The sequence below is a fragment of the Delphinus delphis genome, chromosome 14, assembly GCF_949987515.2.
Source record: "Delphinus delphis chromosome 14, mDelDel1.2, whole genome shotgun sequence".
Classification (NCBI taxonomy): Eukaryota; Metazoa; Chordata; class Mammalia; order Artiodactyla; family Delphinidae; genus Delphinus; species Delphinus delphis.
The window spans coordinates 7,225,784-7,251,741 of NC_082696.1; the positions used below are offsets into that span (position 1 = coordinate 7,225,784).

Genomic DNA, 25,958 nt, shown 5'->3' on the forward strand with positions numbered 1-25,958 from the left:
CTATTTTGGACATTTTGTGTAAACAGAATCATACAATGTGTGGTCTTCTTTAACTGGTTTCTTTCACTTAGTGTAATGTTTTTGAAGTTCATCCATGTTGTAGCATGTATCGGTAATTCATTCTTTTTTGTGGCTGAATAATATTCCACTGTGGGGCTATCCGTGGGTCAGTTTTTTGTTTATGCATGTGTCAGTTGATAGACTTTGGGGCTGTTTCCATCTTTTAGCTATTATGAATAATGCTGCTGTAAACGTCTGTGTACAGGGTTTTGTGAGGACTTATTGTTTTCATTTCTTTTGGGTAGACACCTACGAGTGTTAATTTCTGGGTCATACATATGGCAAATCTGTTTACTATCTGAGGAACTAGAGCTAGGTGTTTTTCATTCACTTCTTTCTCCAAGTCTTCTCTGAGGCTAAGGAAGCATAATATTTTGCATAAATGTCTCAGGTTTTCAAATCCAATACCCTTTGGTATTCAGACCGATATCAAAATGTTGTTATAGAATTAATGCAGGAGAATTTGATCTGTGAGATACCACAGGCAAGGAATGAAGAAGTGACTGTCAGAAGCGTTGTTGGTTCAACTCAAATAGTGGCGATTTTATTGGGTTTTATCAGGGAACCAAGGCTATGTCCCTTTCAACCTAGAGTATTCTTGGACTGGAAGCGCTGTGCAGGTTAGCTGGCTCTGTACCGCCCTCACAACAGTACAAACGGTTTGCTGCGTGTGTGCAGCAGTTTGTGCTTTTCCTTAACAGTTTTCGGGCACCAGCTTTTCTGCGTCCAGGCGTTGTATTTCCAGAGCTCTCCACTCTGCCAGGGTTTGCTTTCTTAGAAACAGGAAGGAAGTCGTGTGAAGAGCATTATCTGAAACCAAAAAGCACTTGCTTTTAGTACTGAATCCATTTTTTTTTGTTCTGTCATTTGAGTCTGTATTTACTCATCTCTAAGAATTAAATTACCGTTAGAATGAAGCTTCGATCAAGGACTAAGGAGTCAATCTCCCGGCAGTAAACCATTGGCTAACGAATACTTCTTTCCTTGGGAAGGAACAGTTGAAATGGTACCCGAGGTTTTGTAAGAATGTACCTTTTCCCATATTCCTCCATACTTAGTTATTTCTCACTGTGTACAGAGCAGGGACAGAGATGTAAAGAACATAATCGTGAAAAAAGATAACCAGTGGATTATATATTTATAAGTCACTTTAACATTTTTTGGTGTTTCAAGTCAGTTGTCTTATTTTTCACCCTCAATAGTTTTGTGAGGTAGGCTGATGGAAATAATAAAGAGGAGACTGAGACTCAGAGAAGGTACGGGACCAGTTTACTGACCAAACTAAATAAGTCATAGAACTTCCCTAAGCCTCCATTTGCTTATCTGTAGCATGGGTCCACTAATAAATCAGAGAGCGATATCAAGCAATATATGTTAACATACATAAGTAATCTGAAAAATGTAGTGTAAAAATTTGAGCTTTTTTTTTTTAACTTAAATATATTACCAGAGTGGTAAATACTCTTGGTTGAATAATTAGAATATACAGGGAAGCATAAAGAAGAAAAGTATTATTGCCCATTATCTCTCTAACCCAGGGGTCCCCAACCCCCGGGCCACGGACCAGTATTGGTCATGGCCTGTTAGGAACCGAGCCGCACAGTAGGAGGCAAGTGGCGGGCAAGTGAAGCTTCATCTGTATTTACAGCCGCTCCCCATCGCTCGCATTACCGCCTGAGCTCCATCTCCTGTCACCATTATAGTGAGTTGTATAATTATTTCATCATATATTACAATACAATATTTCTGTTATACGATATAATAATAGAAATTACAGTAAATGTAATGTGCTTGAATCATCCCAAAACTATCCCCCCCCCCACAATCCATGGAAAAATTGTCTTCCACAAAACCAGTCCCTGGTGCCAAAAGTGTTGGGGATCATTGCTCTAACCCCAAACATCTTCCGAGTGTGTTAAATTTTGAAAAGAAGTTTGTTAATATCTAGTAAAGCTGGAGGATGTCACGTCAGAATGACGCAGCAATTCCAGTGCTCATTAGTGCACTATCTATAATAGAGAAAAAAAGTGGAAATACTCTAAATGTCCATCAGTATGGTAATAGATTAATTTTTGGTGTAGCCATACAAAAGAATACTCTTCCAAAATTAAAACGACTAAACTAGATGCATAAAATTTCAAAAATTTATTGTTGAATGTAGAAAGGAAATCCCAGAAGGATTCGAATATTATTTACACACATCGTTACAACATAAAAAGTATATGTTTGTGAATACATATAGAGTAAAAGAACAAAAACATTGAAGGAAACACACCAATTTCAAGCTCAAATAGCAGAAGTGGCTTCAATATCTATATATTTTATTTCCTAAAAAAATGAAGTAAACGTGACTAGATATCAATGTGGTAAAATGTTTTGTGTATTTTACATATTTTTGATATTAAAAAAAAAGTTTGACTTACCAACCAACTACTTCCTAAGCATGGAGGAAGAAGTAAATGCTGGGGCTTCCTGTTAATATCTTATAATTATTTTTTACTTATTCATTTGTAATTGTTCGTAATTATTTCTAGTTCGTTTATGATATATTTGTTCTCCGACACTGGAGGAGCTCATAACCTAAAAGCAGAGGCAAAATTAAAGTCTGGTTTAGTCAACATACAAAGAATCCATTAGGAGTTAGGAACTCCTCAAAGTTTGGGAATTCACATTGTAGCTTTTATATACTATTACGAAAAATACCAATTAAGCAAATGTCTGGCTTGGCAAGGATTCTCTCACCCCTGTTTCCAGACCTCAGACATTGGCTACTGCTCACAACTCCCTTCATTTTCCCCGTGTCCCGGGCCTCCCTTCATTTTCCCCGTGCCCCGGGGAAAATGCGTCTTCAGTGCGTCTGTGTCTCAGGCCTCCCCTCAGTGTCTCTGTGTTCTAGGCTGTTGGTCCCTTAGCAGAAAGTGGTACAGGGGCCTCGTGAGGCTTTGGCGTCCTCTCTATTCCTGAGAAATTCTTTTTGTTTGTTCGGTTTTTTTATTAATAGTAATCTTTTATTTAAGCATTTATTTTTGGCTGTGTCGGGTCTTTGTTTCTGTGCGAGGGATTTTTCTAGTTGTGGCAAACGGGGGCCACTCTTCATCGCGGTGCGCGGGCCTCTCACTGTCGCGGCCTCTCTTGTTGCGGAGCGCAGGCTCCAGACGCGCAGGTTCAGTAGTTGTGGCTCACAGGCCTAGTTGCTCCGCAGCATGTGGGATCTTCCCAGACCAGGGCTCGAACCCGTGTCGCCTGCATTAGCAGGCAGATTCTCAACCACTGCGCCACCGGTGAAGCCCCCTGCGGAATTCTTGTTCTGGGTTCTTGAGATGCACCGTTGACGAAGACAGCCTAAAACTCCCTGTCTTGCTATGGCTTCCATTCCCTAATCACACATCGGTAAGGAATCCCTTTTAAAAACATGAGGTACTTTTCCTGTCTGCTTTTCTTTTTTCTCCTGCAGAAACCCTCCCATAGGTAGATTGGTACAACATTAGAGAATCCTTCTGGTCTTTGAATGGGAAAAATAAGCCAGCAAGTGGCTTCTGTGTCCACCTTGGTTTCCCTCATTCCCATCTGAGATTATGTTGGCTTGAATGTAGTTCTAAGGTACAGCTTCCTGATTTCCTGCAGATCTTTAACCAGTGATTGGGGAAGGCTGTAATGCACAGTAATATTTTACTCCCTCTAAGAGAGTAAATGTCAGGTGGGCGGGAGCACGAGGGACAAGGGGAAGAAAGAATCCTCAGAGCTTTGTCCCTCCCGTCGGAGGGATCGAGCTGCTCGCTGACTCAGGAGGTACCAGTTTTTCATCTGTTAAATGAGTGGTTAGTATATTGATCTCTACAGTTCATTTCTTCTCTGTTTATTGGTATTTAATGTATGATTATAGTATGAATTAATGGAGGAGGGAAAGAACTTCCAATAAACGCCTTGGATACAGCTCGTTAAATATTTGGAAATAAACCCATTTAGATTGTCGTGGAGCACCATAGCCAAAAAATAAATGTCAGATCTAAGAGTTAAAAATATATAAAATTAATCATGGAAAAAGGAGATGAAATAAGTGAATGTGTACCAGTTTTCTGCAGGACAAGAATTAAGGGTAGAAGGAAGGACTTTCTAAGCCTAAACTTCCTGAAAGAAATCACAGCTTTTACTCCATAATAATTTAAGGCTTTAATGAGCTAAAAATACTGGAAAAATTGGTCACTCTAAATGGAATAGTTAAGATGTTATTCTATTTAATATATGGAGAGCTCGTGCAAATCAATATACAAGAGATAAGCGGGCAGCAGATACAATAGACAAGTCGTGACAGAAAGCAGTAGTTTAATAAATGTTAACACTTATAACCCCCAAAATGCGGATTAAAACAGAGACACAACTTTTAATGTATGAAGCGTTAATCGGGTTTTTGTTGCTTTTAGATGAGAATTCTTATCGCTGACAAACGTGGTGGAATGTGTATTTTTGTAAATTGCTGGTAAGAACATAAATAGCTATAAACTTTTTGGACATCAATTTTGCAAAATTCACTAGATGCCTTAAAATGTTTGTTCCTTGAACCCAGAAATCCTGCATGTGGGAATTTATTCTAAAGATACTACCCAAAATTAAGGGGGAAAAAGGGCTTTATACCCTGAATTGTTAATTGTTGCATTACTAATTATTTTTAAAAAATAAATTTATTTTTGGCTGTGTTGGATCTTTGTTGCTGTGTGTGGGCTTTCTCTAGTTGTGGCGAGTGGGGGCTACTCTTCATTGCTGTGCGCGGGCTTCTCATTGCGGTGGCTTCTCTTGTGGCAGAGCACGGGCTCTAGGCTCACGGACTCAGTAGTTGTGGCATGTGGGCTCAGTAGTTGTGGCTCGCGGGCTCTAGAGTGCAGGCTCAGTAGTTGTGGTACATGCGGTTAGTTGCTCTGCGACATGTGGGATCTTCCCAGACCAGGGATCAAACCCATGTCCCCAGCATTGGTAAGTGGATTCTTAACTACTGAGCCACCCAGGAAGTTCCCTGCGTTACTTGTTATTAAAAAGACAAAAGAAGCCTGAATAATGCAATGATGAGGCAATAAGATAACAATTATGATATGTCCAGTGTAACTACTAGAGTATTTATATTGGGATAAGGACATTGAAAATGATCTCACTAAAGGTTAAGGAAAGGTCATGTAAAATTGATTTAACAGAAGATCGCAACTATATTTGAAAACAAAAAGCCTCTGCAATGGTTATTTATTTATTTTTGGCTGTGTTGGGTCTTCGTTGCTGCATGCGGGCTTTCTCTAGTTGCAGCGAGCGGGGGCTACTCTTCATTGCGGTGCCCGGACTTCTCATTATGGTGGCTTCTCTTGTTGAAGAGCATGGGTGCTATGCACACGGGCTCCAGTAGTTGTGGCTCACGGGCTTAGTTGCTCCGTAGCATGTGGGATCTTCCTGGACCAGGGCTCAAACCCGTGTTCCCTGCATTGGCAGGCAGATTCTTAACCACTGCGCCACCAGGGAAGTCCCTGCAATGGTTTTATCTAGCAAAGAAAAAAGAAAAAAAAAAAAGCCAGTGTCTTCACTGAAGACTAGAAGAAAATAAACCGAAGTGTCAGTGGCCATATAGGTGGTAAAATTTCTACATTTTAGACTACAAAATTTTTATAATGAATGTGAATTACTGTTATAATGAGGGAACTTACCTTTAAAAGAATTCATGACTTTGGTTCACTAAGTGACTTACTCTATGAGAGTAATTTCCTTTACTTTTACCAGATTTTATTTTAATAGAAGATTCTTTGTTTAAAGAAAAGTCAACTCTGTTCCCCAACCAACATCTGAACTCCCCTACTGTGGTTTAAGTAGGTAATTTGCTTTCATTTTAGTTATTTTCATGTCAGTTTGATATATTGCCTCATGCAATTTCATGAGGTAGAAGAGGATTCTCTGCTTGGTTACAGGATATAACGGTTTAGAAAGAAATCGTGTGGGTTTATCTGCATGGCTTCTGTAGGGAGAGTAAATTGTTGGGTCATCTGCTCTGTCCTTATTATAATGGGAAAGAAACCTAGGACTTTCTCAGTTCATGTTATCCCTTTGTACGTTGTTTTTGACAATTCAGGGTTATTGGTATGGAGACTAAATTAGGTCGTCTAGAAATTTGGATTGAATCAACATGTATTGAGCATCTATTTATTCTGTAAGAAGTGGAAGGGGCTGGGCGTTCATCCCGGGCCTGGAAATAATTACTCAAATACTTTGGTTTATTGGGCATGATACTCACCCACATAAAACACAGAGAGGGACTCTGTAAGAATCCCCTGTGCTTACTTTCAGCAGTCTAATGCAATGGTATGAATAGAGCTGCAACAATAAATATGAATCAGTGAATTTTTGACTTAATGGATGAATGGGTAGCTTGGTGGACAGATGACCTAATGAATGAATAAAGTTGTCAGTGGATTAATGAATGTTTGCATGAATCCCAGAATACCTGTTCCAGATTCTACTTAACAGAAATTGGAAGGAACATCACTGCTTTCACCAAGCATCCTGTATTCCTGAGCTTTGTGACTCAGGAAAGTAGAAAAAGAAAAGGAGAGAGAGAGAAGGCCCTGTTTTGTGTTTTATCACTGCTGTTCTTAATGAAACTTTTCGAGGAATAGCCAGTCCATAATGACCCCAAAAGCATCGTTCATAGCTGAGTACGTCAATATTCTGTGATCGTATTTCAGATCTATCTAGAAACAAGGATACTGTAAGTCAACTTATTTTGAGCGCTCACAGCCAGCAATTCTGTCTTCAATAAATGATTCATGTCAGGAAAGCATTTAAGTGCATTTGTTTTCTAGTAAGTCTCTCTTCGGGTCCATTATGCATGGATCAAGTCGGGGAAATTGCCTGGGTTCATTGGCATCCCTTTATGAAAATCAAAGAAATGAAAGATTTGAAATCTAGTCTTATCGATCTCCCACTGTCCCCTACCCTCCTTACCAGAACATGAGGATGGGCAACAGCAGGGTCTCCGAGAACTCGAGGGTCAAGGGCGCTTAACGAGCAGTGAGGACAATGGAGAGGGACCCACTGGAGAGAAAAGAGCCTGGTTACTGGTGTCTGTGATGCAGAAGAAAAAGAAAGATCACTTGTTGGGGCTTCCCTGGTGGCGCAGTGGTTAAGAATCCACCTGCCAGCACAGGGGACATAGGTTCGATAGTTTGAGCCCTGGTCCGGGAAGATCCCACATGCCGCGGAGCAACTAAGCCCGTGCGCCACAACTACTGAGCCTGCGCTCTAGAGACCGCGAGCCACAACTACTGAGCCCGTGTGCCACAACTACTGAGCTTGTGCTCTAGAGCCTGCGAGCCACAACTACTGAAGCCCACACACCTAGAGCCCGTGCTCCACAACAAGAGAAGCCACCGCAATGAGAAGCCCCCACACCGCAGTGAAGAGTAGCCCCCGCTCGCCACAACTACAGAAAGTCCATGCGCAGCAACAAAGACCCAATGCAGCCAAAAATAATAAATTAAAATAAAAAAGATCACTTGCTGTCCCCACCCAAATTAGCTCCTCTGAGCAGACCCTCAGGGACCCACCCCACCTACAGTGAACTCTTGATCTTGACAGAGCCAGCAGGGTGCTTCCTCCAAATCCTACTCCCTGGTAAGTACCCCAGGGTACTAAGGCCATGTTAGTTTCCATGAATCAGAAGCATTCTAGTTGAGGACATCTGGACAAGTGGCCCCGTTTTCCATTTTCTGAGCCATAGAATTGAGAGTGGTTACAGGTGCCTAAGCGTCCGCCCAGCAGAGCCTTTGCACATTCTTTTCTTACCTCACTGACCTCTCCCACCACCCTTGTGGGGTCAGTGTATCTGGCAGAGCCTCCCACTGACAGATGAGGAAGCTGAGATTTCTAGAGGCCAGGTAACCAAGGTGATACGGACACACGGATAGATGATCAGTAGTCAAACCCAGCCCCCGACTCAATACTGGTGCCTCCGCTTCTGCATTTATTTCTTCAGCCACTAGTAGAGTCATGATTTCTGGGTTCCCAAGGAGGGCTGTAGTCCAGTTGACACGTCCCGGTGCAAAATCAGTTCGCAGTCATGATGCCTCCTGACTTGCATTTGCACCAGTTAGCTGCTGTGTGGAGCTTCCCACGTCCACAGGGTTTTGTGACATATGCCTTTCAAGCTTTGGTTACTGTCACTTCACGTCTGCTTGGCTTTCTGAGATGGCCTGTCTCTGATGCTTGGAGCCCCCCCCCCCCCAAGAGCTAGCAGTTTGGCCATTTGTCCAAGGCTGGTGACCTCTGCTGGTTACGTGCCCTGCTCACGTGGCCACAGGCAGTGTGTCATCCTCAGAATAATGGGGAGAGTCATCACTCCTGATGGAGCTGGCGACCCAGACAGACTAGGTGGGCCAGGCCAGAAGGAGTGGAGAGATTTGGGCGATCTTCTCAACTTTACTGCAAAACGATGCCGGAGGATGTGCTTGGCTGACTCTGTTCGGTGGTATCACCACGGTGTCCTGGCTTGGCCACTCACAGACCACGTGCAGTTGTTTGTCCATAGGGGAGCCTGCTTAAAGGTTAGAGCTCCTCAGTACTGAAAAGGTTAGGGTTGTACCCCTTCCCCCAATGGGTCCTGAAAATGAAAATATTGAATTATAAAATAAGTTTAAGGAAATTTCCAACAATGTTTTGAATTTTGCCATAAGTCTTAATTTTTTTTTTATTTTTATTTTTTTGCGGTACGCGGGCCTCTCACTGTTGTGGCCTCTCCCGTTGCGGGGCACAGGCTCCGGACGCGCAGGCTCAGCAGCCATGGCTCACGGGTCCAGCCGCTCCGCGGCATGTGGGATCTTCTCAGACCAGGGCTAGAACCCGTATCCCCTGCATCGGCAGGCGGACTCTCAACCACTGTGCCACCAGGGAAGCCCCATAAGTCTTAATTTTAAAGGCTTTTTATTATTATTGGTTTTCGGTTTATTTTGAAATATCAAAGAGCAGCTTTTATGAAAACAATTAGGTGCCGTGCTTTGCTGGGGACCCGAGCACACGTCTGTCTGCGCTGGTAACTGGCCCCGGCTTCACACTACTCAGAAGCCTGCCCACTCCAGCTGCCCCCTTGTGATGCAGACCCACCTTTTATCTGCTCATCCTTTACATATAACATCTGGCGAGAATTGCGTCCTCAGCTCCTTATCGTAAGGCTCCGTGAGGTCAGGGCAATACTGGCATAGTCACAGGGCACCAGAGTGCTGAGAGTCTGCGTCTTGTCAACACCAGTTTTTATTGCTCCTCCATGATGTCAGAACAAGGTTCGTATTTATTGTATTATGTTCAGCTCTTTTCTTCTTTTAAAATTTATTTTGTTGAAGTATAGTTGATCTACAATGAAGTGTTAATTTCTGCTGTACGGCAGCAAAGTGATCCAGTTATACATTTACATACATTCTTTTTCATATTCTTTTCCATTATGGTTTATCACAGGATATTGAATAGAGTTCCCTGTGCTCTACAGTAGGACCTTGTTGTTTGTTTATCCATTTTATATATAATAGTTGGCATCTGCTAATCCCAAACCCCTAGTCCATCCCTCTCCCACCCCTCTCCCCCTTGGCAACCACAAGTCTGTTCTCTATGTCTGTGAGTCTGTTTCTGTTTCATAGATAAGTTCATTTGTGTCATATTTTAGATTCCACATATAAGTGATATCACATGATATTTGTCTTTCTCTTTCTGACTGACTTCGCTTAGTATGATAATCTCTAGGTCCATCCATGTTGCTGCAAATGGCATTATTTCATTCCTTTTTATGGCTGAATAGTATTCCATTGTATATATGTACCACAGCTTCTCTGTTCATTCATCTGTTGGTGGACATTTAGGTAGTTTCCATGTCTTGGCTATTGTAAATAGCGCTGCTGTGAATATAGGGGTGCATGTATATTTTCAAATTATAGTTTTCTCCGAACATATGCCCAGGAGTGGGATTGCAGGATCACATGGCACCTCTATTTTTGGTGTTTTGAGGCACCTTCATACTGTTTTCTTCGACTCATTTCTTTAATATAATTTCTATGGGAACTAACAGGTATTACCCATCATTATAAAGAGGGCCTCAGTACAGATGACTGTGAACTGTCTTCCTTTAGGTTGGGAATGGAGACGTGATCCCTTCATTGAAACTCGTGAGTGGACTTCGGGGCAGCCTTACAAGGCACTTTGGGCTCAGAGGCATTCTGGACTGTGCGGATGTCCGAAAAAACGTGTTCCAATGAGAAAAATTTTACGAAAACAAACAAAAGAAATGGATCATGAGAGCCACAGGCGGAAAGTTTAGTAAAAAAAGATGGTAGCTGGTTTTGGGGTGGGAGCACGTGGGAGAAGCAGCTGAAGGAGGGGCATTTCCCAGGCAGTCTGGGAGCCCGGGTGGACCCTGGTACCCAGGAGTGCCCTCCTGAGGCCTGAGCTGGCTGCTGCAGCTCATCAGCGCAACATCCCTGGGGACCGGATTATTGCCTCCATTAAACAGATGCGGAAACTGAGGCTCAGAGAAGTCAAGTTCCTCGCCCAGGGTCACACAGTAGGTAGATGGGCTTGACACCAGCGGCCACCTGCCAAGGTTCCCCTTAGGCGGCGTGCCTTGGCCACACGGCTTTGTCACGACCCACGTGGGAAGGAGAGAGGCGGCCGCTGTCCTGGCCGTGTTGCCTTGGTGACGGTAGAACTGGAGTAGGAGGTGGATTCTACACTGAATAAAGGTCTCCTTTTTGTTGCGGGTGCCAGCTGGCGATGCACGCACCTCACGCCTGCTCCCGGAGGCCCTGAGCTGGTCGCAGGCCACCTCCCTGCTTGGATGGGAGGGGAGGTGAGAGCGGCCCCTTCCTCTTCCTCAGCCTCCATAGATTTTCAGCCTTCACAGGTGTGTGACTGAGTTGATGGCCGTGCCACGTGGCAGCAATAATGGTGTGAAGATTGTAACAGTCTCCATGCAACCTGCATTAGTCTTCCATTTTTGAAAAGGTTTCAAGATTAATTGGAATAGACTCATTTCAAGCAGAAATGTGTCTGCTTCCCCACTTGGAAGATTAATTTTCATTTCAGTTTTGGGTTTCATGATGTCATGATATTCGAGTTTTATCAGGACTTCATAAAAGTCCTTCATAAAATTTTTTGGAAACTTCCAGAGATCGAACATAATTTAAAAATATATTTTCCACTGAGTATCTTATAAAATAGTTCACACACTCTTGGTTGTTGGAAATGCAGCCAGGCACCAGCTCGCTCCGACTGCACCAACTCTGTGAGGTCAGAGCCCTCCAATCCCAGGGACCGTGGGAGAGCTGGATTGGGGTTTGGGGATGGCAGACCTTCTACCTGGAAGGAGGGCATGACTGGGTCTCTGCAGGACTGACTGGTGGGGCAGTGACTCAAAAACTCACGATCACCCCAACAGTCAGACAGGGAACCGGGAGGTGAAATATGGAACCAAGTTCATGAAATAAGGCCACGTTCCTGTGGAGTCTAGCTGCCTTGGGCTTCCTGTCTTAAAGGCAGCCTAACCTGAGCTTAGTTTACTCTCTCTTTGACTTTTGCATGTTCCCTGGTCTCACTAAACCTCAGTTTCCTCATCTGTAAAGTGGGGATGACAATACCTTCCATAGTAGGTTTTTGTGACAGTTAATGAGACAATGTGCGTGTAAAACATTCAGTGGACTTATTCTGCTGCACTGGGTACCATTCAGAAGCCCTGATGTTTAACTCTAGATATTTTAATCTTGTAGCTGTCAGAGCTACAAAAGGCCTTGGAGAATACCTCATTTAATTTCCTTTATCTTTGTTTTTTCTTATGACAGGAAAAGTTACCTAGGTTATCCATCTGGGTTTACCTGATCCTGGTTTCCTTGGATTAGATTTAAAACTCTTTAGGATTTCTTTTTCTCTTATAAGCTGCTCAGAAGCAACTGTTAAACATAAACTTAGAAACCTCAGTTTTCTATAGACTTACATTTTTATTATCCTAAAATTAGATTTTGGAGAGAGACTGAGTGAGGGTTATTTATTATTGGATGTAATGAAATAGTTGAGTATGATTTATGACTTCTTTGGAGTTTTCGTTTTAATGGACTTCATATATGGTACAGGGGTATTAGACAAAGGAGTGCTCCATCAATCTTTCAAAAAGCTAATTTTATAGAGGCTTCTGCCAACCCATTAGACAACGGTAATTTTTTAATTGAGGAATATTTTAGTAAGAGGTGGTCCCAGAGACAGTTAAATTCAGTCTAGAACACTTTCTCTCGTGTTTTGTTTTGGGCCTTGGGCCAGTGTAACTCCCGGGAATCCAAAACTAAATTTATCCATGTTTCTCAGGAGGAAGTGCTAAGTGGCTGCCTCTGGCTGCCACAAGTTCGCTGCTGCCCTCTTGGAGATCTTGCTAAATTCATTTAACTTAAAGTAGAACTCGAGATCTGAAAGTTGGACCCCCGGAACAGTCCGCCACTCATTCCATCTGGGACCGCATCCACGTCCCTTTCCTGCAGGGCACCATTGTGCCTGGGCATTCTCTGCCTTACAGACCAAAAGTATTCGTCCAGAAACAAAGTCCACCAGCCAGCCCTACTTGAGTTGTGTGCGCACACACAGAAAGACAACTACTGGTAGTGTTTTTAGAGTTGTGATTATTCTCTCTCTATATAATTCGGTGACCTTTATCTCCCAATATCACAGTGAAAATGTTTCCATCTTACTACAAACCTATTATAGTGATACTTTCTTCATTCGATTGTGTGGGTTTCCCATAATTCACTTGATTGTTTCCTCATGTCAGAAAGGTAAGTGGTTTCTAATTTTGGGTGCTTATAAATAATCCTGGTTGAATATCTTGGTGCAGAGAGAATTTTCTAAAAGCTAGTTTTATCCTTGAGAGAGATGGTCAGAGGTTGGCCTACGAAATCAAGTGGTGTGAAGATGTTGAGGTCTTTCTGTGTATGCCACGTTGCTTTCTAAAAAGATTGTGTGGTTGTTCTCATTGTGAGAATGAGTCCGTTTTTACCCCAGCTCTTTTAAAATGGCGTATTATCAGTTTTAGTTTGCAATATAAAAAGTAGCATCGTTTCAATTAGCGTTTGTTAGATAGCTCTTCTGTTTTGTGAACACTATTCTGGTGTTCGGGATTAAAGGAGCCTAAATAATGGGTTGTATAGATTTCAGTGACGGTACTAAATTGATCATGGGCATTATCTTAGCAATTCCACCTGGAGTGATTTCTTTGGAAGGAAGCTTTGGCTTCTTCTAAAACCCTGACCTGGTTTAATTCTGTCATGTAAATGTACAAAAAACAAAACAAAACAAAAAACCCCACCAAAATCTTTAAAAACAAGCTAGTGAAAGAGTTCATCCCGTTTCAGGTTTAATCTCTTCCTGAGTGTGTCTGAAGCTCGTGCTTATTTAATAGTTGCAGAATAGTGACTAGGGCTGAAGACCCAAGTCTTAACTCAGGTCCTCCCGTTGGTTCTCTAATTTGATGCTTTACGTTGAAGCCGCGTCTTTAGAGAAGGATGCACCTTGAATTCTCTCATGGGGAGATTCTGGGCTGCTTTTATTTGTTTATGTTTCCGCTGATGCCGTCTGTGTTCCCACCCCTCACCCTGCAGGAGTCCCAGGTAGCAAAGCTCCACCGGTGTGTGCACGCCAGCTTCTCTGCATCTGCCCAGTTTCAGGGTAGAAATCTGCGTGGGAAACACAAGGGTAATGAAAGCGTCCTGCTGGCTGGCGCTTTCCCTTATTCCGAAGTCCCTTTGTCATCTCCATGCTTTGCCAAGGTTATTACCTAGTTAAAAGGGTACCATCCATGTGAGTTTTGGTGAACGCATCACTTCCCATTTCAGAGTCACTAGCAGTAAAGGACAGATTAGAATGAAAACAAATGGGGGAGGCAATGTTTTAACACACTTCAAGGTAAATTAAAGAAAACATCAGGCTCTATCAGTAGATAGGGAGTGAGAAGGAAAACTGATTTATATCTCACTGGCTTTCCCAGGGATGCCAAAGTAATACATCTTAGCTGCTCCTTCTTTCTTTCCTTGAAATGAGAGAAAAATTCTCCCATTATTGTGAGCTCCCTGTGTTCCAGGCATCGTGTTAAGTGTTTCAGATGCTTTATTATACGTGAACCTTGCAGCAACCTTGTGTTGGCGGTCTTGTTCTGGTTTCGCAGAGGAGGAAGCTGGGGACTGTGGAAGTTCAGTAAGGGATGGAGCTAGGCAGCGGCCGAGCCTGGATTTCTAGCCAGGACTGCCAGATTCGAACGTTCCTGCAACGTCCCTTACCCTCTAGCATCTGGCCTGTATCACCCTCACCGTCAGCTGTGCTTGGATTCAAGGTGGTCTCAGGTTGCCTTCACGTTCCAGAATTTCTCTGGTCCGTTGCTGATGGGCTGGATTTCCACCTTTCCACTCACCTGACAGGGTGAGCCCACCCCTGGTTCTTCCTCATCAAGTTTGCAAGCAGCCTGCAGGGACCACCTTCATCATCCCGTGTGCTCCACCCTCTGACCACATCTGACCAATGGCAGGGATGCTGGGAAACGCGTCCATCCAGCTCTGTGCCCAGGAAGGGGGAGAATCTCATTCTCATTATAGAAAAGAACAATAAAACACGGGCAAGAAAAGAGAAACCACCTGTAATCCTTCCACCAAAAATTAGAGGAAAAGGCAAGAATTTTAAAATGCTTTCTCTCTACCTGTTTTTGTCACTGGTCAGATCTTTACACCATCTTTCCTCAGTATGGTACCGAATTGGCAAATCACCACATTAGAGAGAAAGCTTGCCTTTAGTCAAGAAGGGTAGGATGGTCCCCCCAAACTTCTATCTGGAATAAACTTAAGACATGCAACACATATTCACCCACTAGACACCCCCCTAAAAAGTTTAGCCTTGTCTCTCTTTTAATAATCAGTTAAATTGTTTCATAAACTCACAGCACTTCTTACCTTATTGTTCATCATGCATTTCCTTTGCTATTCTTGTCGTTTTTGCTCTTGAATATAAATTTGAGAATCAACTAAAGTTTTGCAAAAAACAATAGCCTCCTTGGAATTTTGATTGCAATCTATTAGCCCTTTTTGTAGATAAAGAATCCGAGATTCAGAAAAGTTAATTCACCTGAGGATACGCAACCCAGAGCTTCAAACCCAGACAGTTGAACTCCAAACCCACACCAGTCTAGGAAGGGGATCTGGGGCAGAACAAAGCCAGCCAAGGCTCGCCTGTCTGTGACCCCCCTCGTGACTCCTGAAGCTCACCAACGTTGTGTTAGACCCCTGGTTCATGCAGTACTAGCGAGGGTTTTACTAAAGGGCATGCTGGTCCCTGGACTTATACAAGGAAAAAAAGAAAAGCTGACTTTTTCTTCGTCATGCCCTACTTCTGACAGGAAACCGAGGAAGGCGGCATTCAATCCCCTGCGTTTCCAGTACCAGCTGACTTCCATTTCTTAGTGTTAAGTCAGCAAAGCAAAGGATTTGTCAAATACTTTCCAAACACTAGGTCCCAGAAACCTAGTGAAGATTCACACTTCCTCTGGCCCAGAGTGTCTGGAAGCTTTTAGAGGCCAATCCAAGGACAAATGAATACAGTCCACCTCGGACTATAGCTGCTGCTGAATCGTCACCGACGTGCGTCACTTCTATTCATGTAGCTCCTGAAAGCCAAGTGCATTGAGGTGAGCTACCAGCTTAGCGTCTGTGCCTTCGAGAGAGACTGGGTGTGTTGAAACTAAGTAAAGAGTTTGACAACTTGGAGGTGTCCCAGGGCAGTGCTTTCTGAAAAACATTGAAGAAGGGCTGCTTCAGCCCCTGCAGCGTCCTGACTTTGTGCCAGAGAGCAGGGCTTCTGGGGAGACAGATGGTCTCAGCTGAGCTGAGCTGACTTCAGAGAAATCAGGCCAAAGGTACTTTCTATTTCCCTCGTCTCAGAAACACATAGGAATCACAGGTGCCTTCCAGTTAGTCTAAGTGAGGGTCATGTTTTACAGGAATGCACCTTGTGACTGTCCTCAGAACCAGCCTGGGAGTCCCAGAAGCGAGTCCCGTGTCCCCAGCTCTGCGCCTAGTTTGGGACTGTGAACCTCACTGAACGCTGCACTGGTTTTGCCCTGGGCTCCTTTCTGGGCTGCTCTGTGGAGGGGCGTTCTGAGCCCAGGAGAAGCCCCACCTCACACCCCAGGGGTAAAGTCGCCCACAGAGCTGGAGGAGAAAGAGCTCGGACGTCAGACTGAATCCTTTTAAGCACTTTTAAAATAAATAATTAATTAATTATGGCTGCGTTGCGTCTGTTGCTGCGCGCGGGCTCTCTCTAGTTGCGGCGAGTGGGGGCTACTCTTTGTTGTGGTGCATGGGCTTCTCATTGTGGTGGCTTCTCTTGTTGCAGAGCACGGACTGTAGGCGAGTGGCCTTCAGTGGTTGTGGTGTGCAGGCTTCAGTAGTTGTGGTGCACGGGCTTAGTTGCTCCGCGGCATGTGGGATCTTCCCGGACCAGGGCTCGAACCAGTGTCCCCTGCATTGGCAGGCGGATTCTTAACCACAGTGCCACCAGGGAAGCCCCGTCAGACTGAATCTTAAGGTCAGTTACTGATGGTGGCAACCTCAGGCAAATCGCCCAACCTATGGGGCATCTCAGTTTCTTACTCCGAAAAATGGGATAATAATAGTACTCATGGGATTCATCTGAGGCTTGAAATGAGATCATATATGTGATACTGTCGTACAGATTTTTTGCGGGACAGTATTATCCATAAAGATTGTAATGACGTCTAGGGTCTCTTCACTATTACTGTTAGAAAGTTCGTCCTGCCGTTGGAGCTGTTCCTGAGGTCGTTTGCAAGGACGTTCTGCTTCTGGGAGAAGCTAGCCTGCTACGCATCATGCTCTCAGACTTATGTTTTCTCCAGCAGAGTATTTGAACCTCCTGCCTCCAGGCTGTTCCTCAAAGGCTTAATTTGCCAAACTGGACAGTTATTTCATTATTCCATTCTGGGGTTGGAGACTGATGACAGGACCGTGAGTCTGGCCGCTGTGCATGTTTTGAGTTTCTGTTCAATCTTAAAACTCTTAAGGGTGCATGTGTGCGTGCACATGTGTGTGTGTGTGTCTGTGTGTGTGTCAGGAGTGTGGTGGCATGTTCCTCTTGCCTTCGTAGTTGGTTATTTGTGTTTACTGATATCTCAAAGTTCATCCCTTGTTTCCCTTCATTAAATCATTCCACAAATATATATGTATTTTTTAAAATTTTTATTCATTCATTTATTTAGTTTTTGGCTGCATTGGGTCTTCGTTGCTGCTGATGGGCTTTCTCTAGTTGCGGCGAGCGGGGGCTACTCTTCGTTGCGGTGCGCGGGCTTCTCATTGCGGTGGCTTCTCTTACTGTGGAGCACGGGCTCTAGGTGCACAGGCTTCAGTAGTTATGGGGCACAGGCTCAGTAGTTGTGGTTTGTGGGCTCTAGAGCGCAGGCTCAGTAGTTGTGGCACACGGGCTTCGTTGCTCCGCCGCATGTGGGATCTTCCCAGACCAGGGCTCGAACCTGTGTCCCCTGCATTGGCAGGCGGATTCTTAACCATTGCGCCACCAGGGAAGTCCCATATATGTATTTTTAATTAAGTTCCAACTCTGTGCCAGTGATTGCTTCAAGGCTGGGGGAGACAGGGATGATCTTCAGAATAGTCGTGTGCCCCGGAGGAGGGACAGTCCAGTGTAGGAAGGCGAACAGGCGAAGCAGTAACACAGTAACGGCAGAGGGTGCCGCCTAGGTGCCCCCCTCCAAACACCACCCCAGGGGTGGCCCCCAGCCTCCCCCGGGCAGGCATGCATTCGGGGAGGTCTTGCCAGAAGAGGTGCCGTTTGGACTGAGATCTGGAGATGACGAGTGGAGGGAGGTGTGGAGGGGTCGCTGGGGGCAGTAGGCAGGCAGGAGGGAAGGTCCAGAGATGCGGACTCTGGCCACCAGCCTCTCCTTAGCGGTGAGGCCTGTGGAACCCTGACCAAGTTGCTTAACCTCTGTGGGCCTCATTCCCTCCTCTGTAATAACAGTGCCCGCCTCGCAGGCATTAGTGCAGTTAAAGGAACTATTCTTTTTAAAGGACTGAAGCTGTGCCCGACCTTAAGGAGGCGCTATTATACATGCTTGCTGGAATTCCCTGGCGGTCCAGTGGTTAGGACTTCGCGCTGAGGGCCTGGCTTCAGTCCCTGGTCGGGGAGTTAAGATCCCACAAGCTGCACGGCTTGGCCAAAAAAAAAAAAAGTTTTTGAAATAAAAATAAATCAACGAATGTACAACGTGTTTAAAATTTTTTAATTTTTGGCCACTTGGCTTGCGGGGACCTTAGTTCCCTGACCAGGGATCAAACCCGTGCCCCTTGCAGTGAAAGCTTGGAATCCTAACCACGGGACCACCAGAGAATTCCTTGTAGAATGTGTTTAATCTCGAGAGTATATTTTTCTTCTAAGAGTTGTTTTCCCCTGCCTGTAAGAGCAGATAATATTTTTTCTCACATTTGACATCGGTGTGTGTTTCAGGCGTATTCCTGAGTCCCGGCCGTCCTGTCCTCTGGACGTGTTCTACGGTGGGCGTCTGTGGTTTGGCGGAGGAGCGCCCACCCAGCATGGACCTCATCGCGTTGCTGAAGTCTCAGTTCCTGTGCCATCTCATCTTCTGTTACGTGTTTATCGCCTCGGGGCTCATCATCAACACCATTCAGCTCTTCACTCTCCTCCTCTGGCCAATTAACAAGCAGCTTTTCCGGAAGATCAACTGCCGGCTGTCCTACTGCATCTCCAGCCGTAAGAGACTTTCTCCTGTTTCTCTATTTGCATCTTCACTGCCAGTGTGTGCGTGTGTGTGTGTGTCACAGTTAGGACTTCTTACATGGGTTCACTAAGGCTTTTAGTGTATGCTAAGATTCTTTGGTTTGTTTCTGTTTGTTTTAGGTTTGAAATGTCTATTTTGTCCTCACTCTTAAAGAATTATTTTTTGAATGAGTAATGCCAATAGCACAAAATTCAACAGGCACAGAGGGGTATCCTGCGAAAAGCAATAAGCATTCTGTTTCTTTAGTTTTCCTCCTCGGAAACAACCAGCATTAGTGATTTCTTAGGTATCCTTACAGAAGTAGCATATATATACACACATATATAGAAAGACATGTACACACATACAGAGACATACGTATGCATGGCTCTTATGTTTGTACATGTATGCAGGTAAGTCTGTATATGTATAGATACATAAGACATATACATATTTTTAAAAACTAAATGGTGATATAATGTATTGTTGTCTTCCTTGCTTCTTTTCTTTAAATTTTTGAGATAATTGATGCACATGCAATTGTAAGAAATAATAGAGAGATCCCATGTACCTTTCAGCCAGTTTTCCCCAGTGGTGACTTCTTGCATGGCTGCAGTGTTATACCCCAATAAGAAAATTGACATTGACATAATCCACCAACCTTTTTCAGCTTTCTCCAGTTTTATATACATTCATGTGTGTGTGTGTGTCTGTGTGTGTGTGTGATTATACTAGACTATTTTAAACATGACTAATTCAACTGGCCTGAATTTCAAAAATGAAAATGATACAAGATGAATCTGAGTATTGGGATGTCTAGAGATGAGTTTGGTGTTGATTGACCAGAAATCTGTACCTATTCTCAACAGCACAGAATGCAGTGTACAGCATTACCAATTACATATAGGAGTGTGAATATATTTTGAAAAATGAGCTCTTTCAAATTAAGCAATTTAAAAACCTCAGCTACCTTAGATTATGCCAGGAGTCCAAAATTATAGATATCTTTTTGAAACCCTTAAAATGAAGCAATCAGATTTAAATTTGAATTAAAATAATACAAGCTGCATACAGTTATCCAAATGGATTACTACTGATTCAGTGAGTTGTTTCTGAAACTTCAAAGGACGATCTTGTGAGGAACAAACGATAAAAACATGCTTATTCGTAATTTCTGTCACCAGCTCAGAACTGGCAGATGTGTCTGATACTGTTTATGATGTGGTTTGTGTGCTCGACCTACTGTTGTCTTGGATTGTAGTGTTTTACATAAATGTCTTGAGACCGTTCATGAGATCATAAAGTCACAGTTACAAAAAATGTATCTTTAATCCATGTATCTATGGCCTATTGGGTGCAGCCACTCGTTCAGCGCAATCGTGGGTAATGCAAATTTCTTTGTCATACATTTTACCATAACATTGTTTCTAGTATTTAGACATCTTCCATGGTATAGAAAAGGAAACAATCTTTCAGCGCAGGGCAGAAGCAGTAGGAGATGGCCAGAACCTGGATTGTAGCTGTTTGAGGAGAAAAGAGTTTGTATAATCAAGAGAAGGAGATAATAGCCTGAGATTTACTTTATAATTTTAAGTGTCTTTCTACACTTAAGTGTCTATTTAAAGAAAACTTAAATTTAACAAAGCAATGCTGAGTGCACATTTCATCAAAACCTGCACTTGTATGATTTGTACACACCTATGGAGATTCCCAAATCTGTCAGTTTGCAATTTGAAATCATGTGTATTTGCACTGTCGTAACCCCTATTTAAATCTCACAGAGGTGGTTAAGCACTGACTTTCTCATTTGGAGTCAAGAAATAAGAGACAGGATTTAGGACTAGAGTTCCTAAGAGTACTCTATTTCGCTTTTGGTAGATGGTGAAGACATACCAAGGTTACAGCAAGGCCGAGTCAATATTCTTCTAAGGGCACCGTAGCCTATGTGCCTCTGGTGGAAATTAAGATGGGGAACAGATTCAGAAAGCAAGGTGGATTTTTCACCATGATAAATTAATTAAACTATTTAGAATGATTCCAAATGAAACATAACCATCCAAGCCACTGGCATTTCCCCACCCAGGGTGAAATGGAGGGCAGGCAGTCAGATTTCACAAAAGATTCAGAAGCACATCCATCCAGGCACATCCTATCTCGGGACGTCCCACAGTGCTGTGTGCCTACTGCCCCGGATGAAAGCTTCCAGGGGCTTGGGCTGAGCAGAAGCAGAAGCGACCTGAGAGGGAAGGGAGGGCTTCTCTCTGGAGGAGAAGGACAAGGCAGTGCATCCTGGGTTTGGCCGTGGCACTCACTGCAGTGAGGAAAGCTCCGCCGTGCCTTCCCCGGCTTCTCCACTTCTGGTATCCCAGCATGTTAGATACAAAGCTGCTCTCCTCTCTCTCTCGGAACTTGTCCTCTGTAGTTAATAGATTTCCTTATACCCTGAGTGTTTCACAGCAACAACCAAAGACACGTAAGAGACAATGAGCCACTGAGCTGTTGACCATCAGAGGCTGCAGCGCGTGGGCTATCGAACAGCTGGGAATAAGAGATGGTCACACCTCCTCTGTTTGCTTTCACCGTCTTCCCCTTCCCTCTGAGTTAAGATAAAAACTCTTCATGGGGTTTAATGAGTCACTGTAAAGCTTAGAAAATCAGTAGCATTCATCATTTGCAGCTGACTTTTAAGAAAAAAATTATTTCCTAGAGACTTGGATCCCCTCCATCACCTGCCCACTTTTTACTAATAGAGCCGTGACGTCACCCTTTTTAAAAACATGTTAAGAGCGGGGCTTCCCTGGTGGCGCAGTGGTTGAGAGTCCGCCTGCCGATGCAGGGGCCACGGGTTCGTGCCCAGGTCCGGGAAGATCCCACATGCCGCGGAGCGGCTGGGCCCGTGAGCCATGGCCGCTGAGCCTGCGCGTCCGGAGGCTGTGCTCCGCAGCGGGAGAGGCCACGGCAGTGAGAGGCCCATGTACCGCAAAAAAAAAAAAAAGTAAAAAAAATGTTAAGAGCTTGCTGTTGCACCAGGTGAGTCCAAAGTAGTCACCAGCCCTGGTGTGTAAAAGGCCCCTCGGATGTAAATGACAAATAGAGACGGTTTCCAGCGTGACACACACAGCAGAGAATCTTAGTGTGGTGGCCAGGACCTCCATCAGGAATAACAGTTTGAAAGTTTATTTGATCTAAGTGGCTGACTTTGGGAGGGTTGTTGTATTTCCTTTTCGCCTAGCTTTGTGGACCCAGGAGGCTAAGACAGGCTGGCTTAGCATGCTGGATGAGGAAGGGGTCATGGAGCGAGCTTTTGCAAGGTGTGGAGAAGGAAGAAAGTTACGAGAAGCCGAGTAGCATTGTATTACCTTCCCTCGCGCAGCATGTGTCCTTTAATCTCTTGGGAAAGGTGGCCAAGACCAGCTGCCTTGTTTTCCTTCCCCTCTGACACTGTGGGTTTTAGAAAGCAGGGAAGAATTCGGAGAATCTATTAATGGCAGAGTTTTTTAAAAGGGGAGGGTGCTGGGGAGGACTGCAACTGACCTTACTGTTCCGCGGAGGACCTGGGACACAGAACTGCATGGAGACACCACTGCCCATCCACCCACCAGCCCTGGTGCCTTGCTTCCAAATTCCATGCTGTTGCTAACCAGCTCCGTGCGTTAAGCCTGCCGCTTACTCTTTCTGGACCGTGATGCTCATGGGTTCTATGGCCGTCCAATCCACAGGTCCACTAGGTGCCTCTAATGGGCAAGGCCGTGTGGTGGCGAGGACGGGTCAGAATCAGGAGTGCTGAGACGCAACATAGGACATCCTGCCCTCCTGTTTACAGGCTGTCCCCTTGGACGAGCCTCGCGAACCCTATGAGTTCAGCATAGAGTAGCGGGACGGGTCACCGTGACCGGTTGAAAAAGCAGGGTGAGATGCCGTGGACAGAAGGGCCTTGTGAACTGTTTAAAGCACATCAGATTTAGGATGAAAACCGGAATTTGTGTCTATGGAGGGAAGGAGTGTTGCGGGGGGTTGGGGGAAGGGATGGGAGGTGGGAGACAGGCAAGGGTGTCTTCTCATTATGGCAGTTAACCTGGTTAGGTAACTTTAAAAAATGAACTACATTTGAATAAAGGAGAGGGAGTGGAATTGACCAAGATGCCAATCTTTTTCTGATAAAGACTTTAGTTCTTTTCGGTTCTGCCCTTGGGAGATACTTACTTCTCTTTTCAGCACCTCTCTCTTCCGTGTCCCCCCCGCCCCGCCCTGACCTGAAGGTTATTGGCTGCTTACTTTGTAGTAGGTAGTGGTTGAGCATGAACGGAGCAAGCTCCGTTTCACCGCCTATGACACTGCCCCCGGGTCCTCCCTTGAAACAGATGTCAGTTTTCCTGCTGTGACAATAACGGACCCCAGCATGTAGAAGTCCCTTCCGAGTTGTGACCCAAGGGCGCGCTCAGTAGCGTGACTGACAGACGCCCTCCCCGGAGCCCCAGTGGGAACTGGACTTCACTGAAGATGCTTCCGCGTCCCCCTCGTCCTTGGGGCAGCCCCCTGCTCCCCGCAACTGCGACCACACCATCAATCTGACTCTCCTGGGCTACAGGCTGGTCCCTGGGGCCGTCTGGCCAGCTCTGCTGTAGTACAAGGCCGTCTCCCATAGTGTGAATTTGGCTGTTTTTGCGTATTTCTCTCTTTTGTCTCACTTGAAATTGAAGAACGCTTCTCCTCCCGTAGCCCCTCCTGAAGCAGGATGAGAATTGCTTTTTAAAGGTCCTGATATGAGTTCCCGATTCTTGGCGCGTATTGGTTTCCTTTCTTTGAGATTAGCTGGTGCTGGTGTGGCAGGGGAGACCGCAGCTGTTGGGAGGCAGTAGGACGGGGGCCGGGATCCCCGGATGGGAGACGGAGAGCGGGAGAGGTGAGGGGGGCATCAGGTGTCCTCAGTGCCTCCCCGCCCAGACTTGGTCCCCGGTCAGTCACCCTGAAGAGGGGGACAGCACTGGAGCAGCTGAAGTGGAAGTGGAGATGGAAGGGGGTCCCCTCGCCGGGGAGGGTGGAGGGAACTCCAGATGAGCGAACACTGCCAGGAGCCCTCCCCGGGATCTGTTGCTGGACTTCCTCCGTGAACTGCTTTCCAGACGGAAGTTGTTGATCCACTTGGCGGGGGATTTCTCAGAGGCACCTGGCTCCCCGGGGAGCAGGCCCTGGGGAAGCAATCCCCCCCTTTTACCCAGAGTATCCACATAGCGATAGATCCTGGCCGGGGTTGGGGGAAAGGGGGAGGGGGTGTCTAAGACAAGGGAGGAGGGATGGGTGTTCCTGAGGTTTCTGTTTCTCAGCAGGACCAGGAGAAGCGGGGATTAGACACGTCGCTGTGTGTGTCATGAGGCGAGGGCCACAGCTGCGTGTCCCCCTGTGCCAGGAACATACAAGGCCGGCCCAGGGTGTCTTTGGTAAGAAAGTGATCCGCCAAGGAGGGGGTCGCTGTGGCGTTTTCCAGAGCGACCTTGGGAGAAATAACACGAGCTGTTCACTTGGCGGCCGGCTCTTCCATATCTTCCCAGCGTGATTAATGGCACGGCTGCTTTTTCTTATTTTAGTCCAAGCTGACTTTTCACTCTTTTCTGTTATGAGCATGTTTGACTCCTTCACTTGTCACAATAGTTATCACCCCCAAGATGTCAGAAAAGGTCTTTGGTAGCTTGTCCCCAGGCCCCTGGTCCTGACCCTTCCCATGGCTATCTTTGATCCCGCTGAAGTGTGGACCTCCTGGTACCTTTGCTGGGGAGTCGCGACCCAGGACCTGGGTATTCTCTCTGAAGGTCTGCAGATTCACCCTTATCAGTACCAGGTGGGGATCACCTGCCAGAGGGAGTGCAGGTAACTGGCTGTCAATTGACCAAAGCAGAAACCCCGGGACTTCCCTGGTGGCGCAGTGGTTAAGAATCCACCTGCCAATGCAGGGGACACGTGTTCGAGCCCTGGTCCAGGAAGATCCCACATGTCGCGGAGCAACTGGGCCTGTGTGTGACAACTACTGAGCCTGCGCTCTAGGGCCCGTGAGCCACAACTACTGAGCCCGTGTGCCACAACTACTGAAGCCCGCATGCCTAGAGCCTGTGATCCCCAACAAGAGAAGCCACTGCAATGAGAAGCCCACGCACCGCAACGAAGAGTAGCCCCCACTCACCGCAACTAAAGAAAAACCCGTGCGCAGCAATGAAGACCCAACACAGCCCAAAATAAATAAATAAATTTATATATATATAAATCGGGTGGCCCCGATCCATGGTGACTGTGTCTTTGTAAAAGGGGGAAACGTGGACACAGAGGCAGCAGACACAGAAGACGACGATGTGAAGACACTGAGACCAGAAACCAGGGGGGAGGCCAGAGTGGATCCTCCTGCAGCCTCAGAGGCAAGCAGCCCTGCCCACACCGTGATCTCGGGTTCTGGCCTCCAGAACCCTGGAGGGTTCCCTTCATAAGCCCCCAGTTTGGGGTACTTTGTTACAGCAGCTCCAGAAAACCAATGCAGTCTGCGTTCTAAGTCTTTTTTCTCCCACTGTGCCTGTGAAGTGCAGAGTGAAGGCCATTGCATGGCACCGACACGAGTGATGCTGTTTATTTCTCCCTTCTCCCTCCTCCCCTCCTCCCCTGGCTTCTGCTCCGCTTCCCCCCATTGTTTTACTGGCAATACAGGGAATGAGAGATTATACAGACTGAAGACCTTGCTTTTTATTTATGGACCAAGCCAGAGAATCCCTCTTTCCTGCTTCTTAAAGTCAGGGATCTCCCATGAGTGAAGTGGGGCTGGTGACACTGGACGTGGAGGAAGGTGGCCAAGTGTAGAAGCCTCATCTGGAGGCAGCAGTCCCACTGGTCCAGCCAGTGACCAGCACGTGTGTGTCCAGGCTGGCCCGTGGGGCAGATCTTCTGATGGATGGAGACGAAGGCTTGTAGGTTTCTGTCATCCTGGGTTCCGTATATTTTCAACTGGCATTTATTTTTATCTCTCTGCATACTCTCTCTCTAAGTCCAGAACTGCTTTGGCTAATCACCAAAGCATTCTGCCTAGGAA

General features: G+C 45.6%; 1 protein-coding gene across 5 annotated transcripts in view; it reads left to right on the plus strand.

Moving 5' to 3' along the window:
- Window positions 1–25,958, plus strand: part of AGPAT4 (1-acylglycerol-3-phosphate O-acyltransferase 4) — a 1,410,257-nt gene that overhangs the window by 1,316,452 nt on the left and 67,847 nt on the right. For all 5 annotated transcript variants that reach the window (XM_060029668.1, XM_060029670.2, XM_060029674.1 and 2 more), the window contains one exon: window positions 18,622–18,885. In XM_060029668.1, coding sequence (XP_059885651.1) covers window positions 18,622–18,885 — 264 coding nt within the window. The remainder of the gene's footprint in view (window positions 1–18,621; window positions 18,886–25,958) is intronic.